This window comes from Cucurbita maxima, unplaced genomic scaffold, assembly GCF_002738345.1.
Source record: "Cucurbita maxima cultivar Rimu unplaced genomic scaffold, Cmax_1.0 Cma_Scf00001, whole genome shotgun sequence".
NCBI classification, from domain to species: domain Eukaryota; kingdom Viridiplantae; phylum Streptophyta; class Magnoliopsida; order Cucurbitales; family Cucurbitaceae; genus Cucurbita; species Cucurbita maxima.
The window spans coordinates 8,009,911-8,020,402 of record NW_019272017.1 but is presented as its reverse complement, the minus strand read 5'-3'; the positions used below and the strand labels follow the sequence as shown (position 1 = coordinate 8,020,402).

The 10,492-nt window shown below is 36.7% G+C and overlaps 2 protein-coding genes and 1 long non-coding RNA gene across 3 annotated transcripts; all 3 read left to right on the top strand.

The window, feature by feature from the left end:
- The first annotated feature begins 1,007 nt into the window (after window positions 1-1,007).
- Window positions 1,008-2,842, top strand: LOC111477649 (protein RICE SALT SENSITIVE 3-like). The gene is made up of 7 exons (XM_023121517.1): window positions 1,008-1,202; window positions 1,270-1,320; window positions 1,390-1,548; window positions 1,612-1,720; window positions 1,814-1,855; window positions 1,932-1,988; window positions 2,059-2,842. The coding sequence occupies exons 1-7, from the start codon at window positions 1,066-1,068 to the stop codon at window positions 2,557-2,559; spliced, it is 1,056 nt and encodes a 351-aa protein (XP_022977285.1). The 5' UTR covers window positions 1,008-1,065; the 3' UTR covers window positions 2,560-2,842.
- Window positions 2,843-7,257: 4,415 nt separating this feature from the next.
- LOC111477674 lies at window positions 7,258-7,768 on the top strand. The gene has a single exon (XM_023121556.1). It carries the CDS (start codon window positions 7,325-7,327, stop codon window positions 7,586-7,588), a length of 264 nt encoding a protein of 87 aa, XP_022977324.1. The 5' UTR covers window positions 7,258-7,324; the 3' UTR covers window positions 7,589-7,768.
- Window positions 7,769-8,251: 483 nt separating this feature from the next.
- On the top strand, window positions 8,252-10,025 carry LOC111477683. Its single transcript, XR_002717331.1, has 2 exons — window positions 8,252-8,361; window positions 9,090-10,025. It is a non-coding gene; the product is annotated as an uncharacterized LOC111477683 (long non-coding RNA).
- Window positions 10,026-10,492: the final 467 nt, after the last annotated feature.

Here is a 10,492-nt window from a genome sequence, read left to right as displayed (position 1 = left end):
ATATGTTGACAATAATTGGATATTATTTTTTTTTTTTTTTTTTGTTTCTGCCAAGATTTAATAGCAATAGAGATATGGGGTTGTTAAATTGGTGCAAGTGTAATTAAAGCAAAATTGTAGGTTAAAATGCCAAAAAGTTGGTCAAAGGAGCATAACAGAGACTGCCATTAAACTTTCTTTGGACCTTTGGTGTCAGACTGTGAGTGCAATCATGGAAAGCTCTCTTTTTTCTTTCCATGGATAATCATTCTCATTAATTTACTTGTTTAATTAATCACCTTTCATTTATACGGTTGATAGGATATTGTTCACTTTCACCATAAGCTCTCGTAGTTTTGTTTTGGACTTCTCCAAGAGGCTTCATGCAATGAAGATGTATTCCTTACTAATAAACCCATGATTATTTCTTAAATTAATCAAGGTGGTACTCACTCTCAACAATTCTGAACCGTTACTATTTACGCAGTACCTAACAAGCTTACCAAAACCTTAAACAAGCTCTTTTTTATTTTTGTCATTATTTTTTCGTGACTACCTAACCTGAATGTCATATTGTTCCTAGCTTAAACAAAAGTGTTGGAATGTGTGGAACTACATATTAGATTACTCGAGTGTAACACAAAGCCACAAACATCGAGTTAGCTCCTATGCTACTAGCTATGACTGCTTGTATTGACCGATAAGAACAAATGATAAGAGTAATTTAATCCCGAAAAACATGATGACAAACAATGAAGAATAAATAAGATAAGAGTATAAGTCTAGGTGACAATGATATGGTTGCAGCCAACCCAGTTTGAACTCACACCTCTGATCCCCCACAATTCTAAGTACCCTTCTCCTACATTATCATTAAATCTTTTGAAAAAACAAACAACCAAACCAACAATAATAATATCAAATTTGAGAACCACTGATAGATATTCTGAGCAAAACCCTTTAGTGGGGAACCAATACTGACCCAATCCAGAGCCCGTAGGACCCTTTTATTACCCTCAAAAACCCTTCCTTTATATTCTTTCCCCTCTCTTTCAACCTCCCAATCTGTGGTAATCTTCATTTATAATGGAACAGAGTCTTAGCTTGTTAGCCACTACTCATCTTCTTCAACACACTCTTAGAAGCCTATGTGTTCATCATAGCTCGCAATGGGTTTATGCAGTGTTTTGGCGGATCCTCCCTCGCAATTACCCACCTCCAAAGTACTCTTTTTTCTCTAATTTTTTACATGTTTTTTTTTTTCCCTTTTAATTTGTTCTTCTTTTACAGATGGGAAAACCAAGGAGCTTTTGATAGGTCCAGAGGAAATTGGAGAAATTGGTATGTTCTATCTTTTGGGTTCTTTATGGATTATGTAATTCAACTCAAATTACGAGTGTTTCTTCGTAGGATTCTCGTGTGGGAAGATGGTTTCTGTAATTTTGCTGCGTCGGAGGCCGCCGGCGACTTTCCGGCTCCGTCGGTGGTGTATGGGGTACAACCATGTCGGGGTTTACAACCGGAGCTTTTCTTCAAGATGTCGCATGAGATCTACAATTATGGAGAAGGGTAATTACTTTCTTTAAACAATAATTTAAAAAAATCCAAACTTTAATTAATTTGGTGTTGCAGATTAATCGGGAAAGTGGCGGCGGATCGAAGCCATAAATGGATTCATAATGAACCCAATGATAATCAAGACATTAAATTCTTACCCACATGGCAAAACTCCGCCGACTCCGTAAGTAATTATTACATAATTCATAATCCATGCACAAAATTGAAACCCACTTAAAAATTTCTAATTTTTATTGGTTTTTTTTTTTTTTTTCAGCATCCTCGTACTTGGGAAGCTCAGTTTCAGTCAGGCATAAAGGTACCAAACCCACGTCGTTATTTAAATAAATAATATTGAGTTATGTTTAAATTAATACGATAATGTTTTTATTCAGACTATTGCTTTGATTGCTGTGAAAGAAGGTGTTGTCCAATTGGGAGCTGTTCAAAAGGTATCACCTTGTTAGTTACATTCGTAAATGTTAGAGATTAAAATATATAAATGTTTAATTTGTGTTATAGGTGATGGAAGACTTGAGTTTCATAGTACAATTAAGAAAGAAATTATGCTACATCGAAAGCATTCCGGGGGTTCTATTGCCTCATCCTCTATGCTCATCGATTCCTTCTTTTCCCGACGCTGGGGCATCTACCGCAACGGCATACGAGAGCCCGGAGATGGGGTGGTTCCAAGGGAGCGGGTTGGGAGGTCCGGTAGAAAATTTAAATTTCAACCAGCAGCTAAGAATAACGCCATCAATGAGCAGTTTGGAAGCGCTGCTGGCAAAGCTACCGTCAGTGGTGGCGCCGGCAGGAGAAGAGGCGGCGGTACGTCCCCATCAGCATCAGTCGGAGAGCTCGGCGCAGAAAACTTTGGAGCTTTTGGCAATGGAAAAGGTTGCTAAAGTAGAGAATCACGACGTCGACGACCATGACGACGACGATCAGGTGGTTTATTCACAACTCCTCCGTCGTTATCATGATTGTGATATAACTACTACCTCCCATAATCATGGATTTTAGTTCTTTTTTCTTTTTGCTTCTTTTTCTGTGACACTGCCTTTATCATCATATCAGGATATTAATTGCCATCATTGATTAGGATATTAATTAATCTTAGTTTTTTTTTTCTTTCTCGGTTCTACCTATTATTTTTCTCGCCTAAATTAGTCTCGAGTAGAATTAAGGGGATAGAGTTGACTAAAGCATTGCTTCGTCTGAGTTGTAGTGTTGAGACGTTGAGACACTAATCATGTTGGACTTCTAGCTTAGCTACAACTAACAACTAGCATCGATGTTGTTCTCTCGAGGAAATAGCTCTTTTTTCTTCCTTCTAATGGATTTCTTCACTTGGCCATGTTTTAGCTCATTTTTTATCCTAATTATCTTTAAATCTTCGTCAGTTCTAACATAATTTAATAGATAGAATACAAATTATCATTTTAAAAGTTAACGGTTTATCTTCTTCTTTTGCTATTTAGTAGTTATGGCAATACTCGAAATATCATAATTTATGATAGAAATTAAAACGGGTAGATGCAGTAGCAACCTAAGCGATAGTGTCTTTCCAAAAACCTTGAATTTGTATCCATTTGTTTTATGATCGGCATTTTATGTAGCAAACAATTTCACAATGTTAAAAACTAAAAAAAATAAACATTTAGAAAACATATGACATTTCGGATAAATTAATAAAACATGACATACTTCATTTAAGACATCTGCAGCTGTTCCTCATTTGCAGGTGAGTGAGTTTTGGGGCTTTGGCATTTTGTCACTGTTAAGGATATTTAGTAATAAATTATAGTTTACCATATATATTATATTTGATATTTTATTATAATGCAAATATCTAATATTTGCCTTATTATCATAGGTATCTTTCCATTTATTGTTATTTCCATTTATTACTATTTCCATATCCTTGTAATTTATTTGATTATAAATAAGATAACTTTCACACCATTTAGTGGTGGTGGATTAATCAAACATTCACATGGTATCAGAGCCCTCTCGGTTTAACAACCCCGATCCTTTCTTTTCAATGGCTTTTGAATCCTCTAATCTTCTTCTCCACCACCCCTGCTGGTTTTGACGCCGCAGGGGCAGTCTTCATGGCTGCCGTAGTCGGAGCCGATTGATTACTCTTCGGCTCCACCCTATTGACCTCCAAATCACTTTTTGTCATACTCTGTACATACAACCTCACCTTTTCCAACCCAATCGGTTTTCCCCTTGGCCAATATAGTCTCTCTCATTTTCTTCCCAATCAACCTTCATCCTTCACATAAACCCTAACCTAAACCTATCAACCTTTTGCAGAGAGTTACCTTCGGAATCTGGGTGCCGCACTGGCCTATTCGCCAACCAAGTTGCCGCCGCCCTTCCTGCCAAAATTGGCTTCTTCGCCCGATGAGGCGACTCTTCCGACTGCCCTTCTCGCCAAAATTGGCTCCTTCGCCCAATGTGGCGACTCTTCAGGCTTCAACATTGTCTTTGTCCCTTGCTCTAGGTTTCCCCTTTTACTTCTTGGGGTTAGAAATATTCTCACCAGAGCCAAGGCAGCATCGTCGCTAAGCGACAATCCCTCTTCATGGGTTAGACATATTCTCGCCGAAGTCAAGGCAGCATCGCCGCTGAGCGGCGATCCCTCTACAATTTTTTATGGCCAAGAACCGTGTTGTTAGCATCTTCATGAAAAGTGTTTCTCAACCTCTTTGAATTTTTCAGATTCAAGCTTCACGTTCGTTTAAATCCGACGCTTAGCTTGCGGTGGGGTGTTAAGGATATTTAGTAATAAATTATAGTTTACCATATATATTATATTTGATATTTTATTATAATGCAAATATCTAATATTTGCCTTATTATCATAGGTATCTTTCCATTTATTGTTATTTCCATTTATTACTATTTCCATATCCTTGTAATTTATTTGATTATAAATAAGATAACTTTCACACCATTTAGTGGTGGTGGATTAATCAAACATTCACAGTCACCAAAGAGCCCAATAATGATTAGCTCCAAACCCAGCTTTCAAATGGGTTGTTGTCGGGCGGGCTAACCCAATACCTAACAAATGTGCACAGTACTTTAATTCAATAGAACCGATCAAATATATTCTCTAGCTACAGACCAACACGAGTCCTCTAGCATATTTGACAGGAGGTCAACTAATATGAAAGTGCTTCACACAAAGCATACTTAGCCATAGAGTTTCTATCATTGAGTTACCTTGTTAGTATACGTATTAGCTTTCATTTCCTTTTAAGTCTTTCCTAGTTATCATATCCTCATGATCACTCTCATTCTGATATGATCTCAGTTCATTTATTGTAACAGCCCAAGTCCACTACTAGCAGATATTGTCATGTTTGAGCTTTCACTTTTGGGCATCTCTCAAGGTTTTTAAAACGCTGGAAAAGTTTTCATACCCTTATAAAAAAATGTTTTATTCCCTTCTTCACCCAATGCAAGATTTCACAATCCACCTCCTTTGACACCCAACATCCTCGCTGACACTCATTTCCCTCTCTAATCAATGTGGTATCTCACAATTCACTCCCTTTAAGATTATTGGTCCCTTCAGGGTTATTGCCACAGTGGTTATTGAGCAATTCTACAATACCTACACGCACACATACATATTCTGTTAAATACGCTACTTTTGATTGTGAGATCTCACATCATTTCGAGAGGAGAATGAAACATTTTTTTTATAAAAGTGTGAAAATCTCTCCCTAGTAGACTTGTTTTAAAAACCCTAAAAAAAACTCGAAATAACAAAGTACACAAACCTAAACCATAAAGATTTAAGGTCCATTAAACGCGTAAAAAACAGTGCGCGAGGGAACAAAATGGATGGGCTAAGTGAATGCTCTATGCGAGGTATGCGAGGTTGGAGTGAAGCATAGGGAACAGCCGCAGCCCACCAGCCAGCCATTGCATTACCTCAAGTTCAAGGCTTGGAACCACGACCATATATATCTTAGATCTTTCACAACTAATTTCAGTGCTCATGTGCAACCATGTGCCTTCGGCTCCCACCACATTAAGGACCTCAAACTCCGAACTACTCAACTCCAACCAACCACGTATCATTTTAACATAAAATGAATTTAAAGATTAATCCCAAAAATGTCATTTTCCAAAAATTCCCCTTTTTTGTTTTTATATAATCATGAAAATTCAATTCACGACGTAAATAATAAATAGCATTAATGTGCATGTACATACAAATGTTTCTTTTTTATTTCTCTAAATTTGTTTGAGTCGTCGTTATCATCTCCCTCACATGTTTCGCTACCTTCCAATCTGAGGATGATATATTATTTTATTTTATAAACATAAAACATTCTTAAATAAAAAAATTATAAATTAAAGCTTTTTTTATCATTAAATAAAACTCAAATGATCGTTAGAGATTTCAAATCTTGTATAATTAAAAATCAATACTTTTGAAGAGAAATAATCGTCAAATTATCACACTTGTCATACGTGTGGTTAAAATTAAAATTTTAAATAATTACCTCAATAAAAATATGGAAATTTGAACTCTTAATTTTATGAAAAATAAAATTTAAAATAACTCTAATTTCATAGGCTGAAAAAAAAAACCCCATCTCAAATAACTTTACTTTTTGTCGGAATAAAGAATTTATTAATTGAATCTGACATTTTAATGACATAAATGAATTGATTTGAAATATATAATATAAATAAAATTTGGATAACACATCTGGCAGTCCACTTGTATTATCTTGACTGACTATAGGATAATGAATGCATTTAAAGTTATTCATAATTTAAATATAAATTATGAATGTTTGATTGCCAAATTAGGAAATGGGAACATGATTAATGCACCATATTTTCTCTTAATTAAATTATAATTAAAATATAATTAATTAATTAATGGTGAAGAGAAAAATGAAATAATTTTTATAAGGGTGTGAAAATTTCTCTTTAGTAGACGATATCAGATACTGGTTGGTCTAATACGATGAGGTCGATGACGATATGTAACAAACCAACGAGGATCATATCGGCTAGTGTTGAGATCGGATCGGGAGAGTTGGAAAGTAGTGGGGGTGGGCCATGGCCCAACGATTTGATCCAAGAAAACTGGCTGGAAGATAACATTTTGGTTCCGGCCCAGACATGTGCGCCCAACTTCCTTCACAGCTAGCTAACCCTTGAAGCTGGGGCCTACCTCTAAATTTCGCTGGATCGATAATAATAATAATGTTATAAATAAAGAAAATGAATAAGATGTGGAATTTGGACCGTTGGATGTAGGCGATCGTATCAGGACACGTGTGGTAAAGAGGTGATTCGGGGACTACGAGGACAGAAAGGTAACTGAAAGATAGAGCAGTGGGTGGCGTTGGCGTGGGCACCCAAACCTAGCTGTCAGACACGTGTGTGGGTCGTTCAAATCCAACCATCCTTCGCCCCACCATTCTTACATAACGACAAAAGAACTTAATCTCTTTCTTTTTCCAATTGAATTTCATTTTTTATTATAAAGATTTAAATCTCTAACAATTCTTTTAATAGAGATGTCGAGTTCTTTATTTTCAGATAATAAGTCGAAAATTCGCTTTTTTTCTTTTTATAATATTAATTATGTATAAGTATATATATATATATATATATATATATATTAATGTGTCACATGCTTTCACTATATATATATTTATATAGTGAAGGGACGAGGGACACATCAACAAACTCTCTCTTCCAATTCCAAAAATTCCCCATTCGTTTTTCAACGTTCTTGGAAATGGAATATTACAATTGTGATGAGGCCAAAGGGATTGCGAAGGTGAAGTGGCAGAGGAGAGGGAGGCGCGGCGGACTGCACGGCGGCAGCTCCTCCGTGCACATGAAGATGAGAAAGCTGCAGCGGCTCATCCCCGGAGGGCGGAGGTTGAAACCGGACCGGCTATTCTTAAAAACGGCGGATTATATTATGCAATTGAGGTCTCAAGTTCATGTTTTGCAAGCGCTTTCCAAGATCTACGACCCCCGACTTTCTCAATATTGATCTCTCTCTCTCTCTCTTCTTTTTTTCTCTCTCCCCTTTTTACTCTTTTTTTTTCTCAAAATGGAAAAGATTATCACCTGGTACGATATTATCTATTTTGACTATTACCTCTCGATTTTAAGAGAAGTTTGTACTTTTCAAGATATCTCATACAAAATGAAGATAGTATTTCTTGATTATAAAATCTGATCATTCTCTAAATTAACCAATATGAAAGATGGAAGATGGAAGATGGAAGATGTAGGTTTGATGTTAGTATGTATTAATTATGTGTAGATATCACATCGACAAAATATCTACTGCCATTGTCTTCTCGAGTAGCTTATTAAGATTAATTCAAGGCTTCTTCTTCTCTTGCTTTTTTCATTTTGAACGTTGAACTGAGTGAATATGAATACAATCTAATTTTAAACCACGTCGGTGGATATTAACCAAAGCCCAAACAGTTGATTAAACACCGACCCATGTTGACACCTGGGGGTGGGGGCCTGAAGCGAAGTATTTGGGCCTGAAGCCGACATCAACGGATTTTGTGAAGCTTCTATAATCAATCGGATTCTGTTTCCCGAATCACCCATTTCCCCCCTCGAATGCTATGGCCTTGTGCCACCGCCGTCGCTTACGATACCATCCTCTGCCTTTCCAAATGTATCGGCATTTAAAACCCTCGATGAGGTTGGGTCTCTGCGGCTGAGGGGTTCTGTCGGAACTCTCGGAATCATGTGGCACATGCATTTCCAGCTCCATTTCTAGTTGATTTACCGATGACCCAGGTTGGTAATTCGCAATCTTGACCTTCTAAGAACTCTTCTTTTTTGAAATTTTAAGTTTCCCGGTTCCAATTTGAGAATGAATTGAAGTTTTTAGGCATTTTGGGTTGTGAGAAATATCTGTCTGATGAATTGACTTTCTTGTCTGTCCCAATTGCTTGTTTGCATCAATGCAAGAGGTGCTTTGGCTTCGAACCTAATACATGTCACTAAGACGAATGCACATAACAATTTGTTGTCAACCAATGAATCGTCATGTACGTGTATCTACTCACTCATCCATGTACCTACAAGCGACTCTTTAACACCCTCCATTAAACTGAATTTTGCACTAAGAAGTTTAGGACTTCACTTCATCTTCTTTGAACCAGATATCCCCCACCTCTCTTTTAAGTTTCTCGGACAATGATTGTTTCAAGGGCTTCATGAATAGATCCATGAGTTGTTCATTACCTCGGTCAAAATTGAGTTCAACAATGCCTTCTTTACACAAATCACTCAAAAAACAAAACCGAACATAGATGTGGTTACTCCTTTCTTGTAATACAAGATCTTTAGACAACTTGATAGTTGACAAATTATCACAATAGATAACAACCGAACTTAGTTGAGAGTATCACAATAGATTACTTCTCATGAAAACACTTCATTCATATCACGTGCATAGTAATAGTCATTGGATGCTCATGTACCTATTTATCATTCCAACATCATTCATCAGATCTGTGCAGCTTCAAACCCAATTACAATGGAGTTCCAAATGTGCGCTCATCCACTTTAAAACATTTAAGCACATCTTGAGCCTATTTGAATATCTCATTTGACCTAGATCAGTTATTTAAAATTTAAAAACTTCACAACTTCAAACATTCTTCATTATGGCTAGTAAGTGTTAAATCATCAAATGCAATGGAATGAACCTCCCTTTTCAATCTTCACCTAAAACGAATCCCATCTTTTCAAAATGCGAATCAATGCCATAGTACTTTATCCTCTTTTATCTTTCTACATCAAATCATTTGATTGCTTCACTTACACTTCTTAAAGCTTTCTACGTAAGAAAGCCGACTTCACGTGAAGTTGATAGATAGCTCATGATTTCTATGATGCAAGTGAGATTATAAGTCTTATAGTATCTTTGACGTGCTATTCATATTGAAGAGTCCCTCATAGGTACATTATGAGTAGATACATGTACATGAAGATTCATGCATTCTTAGTTACATGTATTAGGTTCATACATGAATAATAATGTTTAATGAAGTACATGAATGACATTGGGGAATGTCCCAAGTTATCTATGTGTGTGTGTTGGCACACAAAGAAAGATGAAGCACGTAATTATGAATCCTTTCTAGTAATACAAAGTTCTCCTCCCCGAAAATTCTACGAAGCATATACAATTCACTGGTTACGGTCCAAGAAGTCTCAACAGCCAAGTGGTTCGGACATCCATGTGCGAGCTAGTTAAGGTCGTGAGGTTGTGACAGGAACAGTTAGCCTCAAGGTACGTCGAGTCGAGGTATTTTTACTATGTTCTGTACTTACGAGGTATCAACGACCCCAAAAATGCTAATGAAACAAATCTTTAAGGTATGGATTATCATTTAGTTATATGTATTGAACTTGGTTATAGAGTTGCAGGCACATTTGCTTCCTATTCTATTTATCTATCAAAATTGCCTTTGAATGCAATGGTGAGCGTCGGGGAATTGGAGTTGGAAGAAGAAGAGTTGTAAGGAAAGGAAGATCTTGAGTAGGAATGGAGAATTGGGTGGCCGACCGGCTCTGATAAAATAGTCTCTTGTGTTTTTGTTTTTGTCCTTACTCATTTGAACCCATCTCTACTTCTATTCTCTGTTCCTGTCGTTTTGCCGTATTAAGGTTGCGTTTTGACTATAAACTCCAAACACAACATAATCTTTGTCTCTCTTTCTTCCCTTCCCCTTTCCTTACAGACAAACAGACTGTCGGTTTGTTCATGATGTCTTCTTTCCAATGGATTCTCTGAGGACCCTACGCCTACATTTCTTTCTCCTTTTTTCGCTTCCCTTTTATCATGCCTGCCTACCTCTCCAATCCTAACTTCATTTTGGGTTCTTTTACAACTGCTCGGTCTCTATTTCTGACGTTT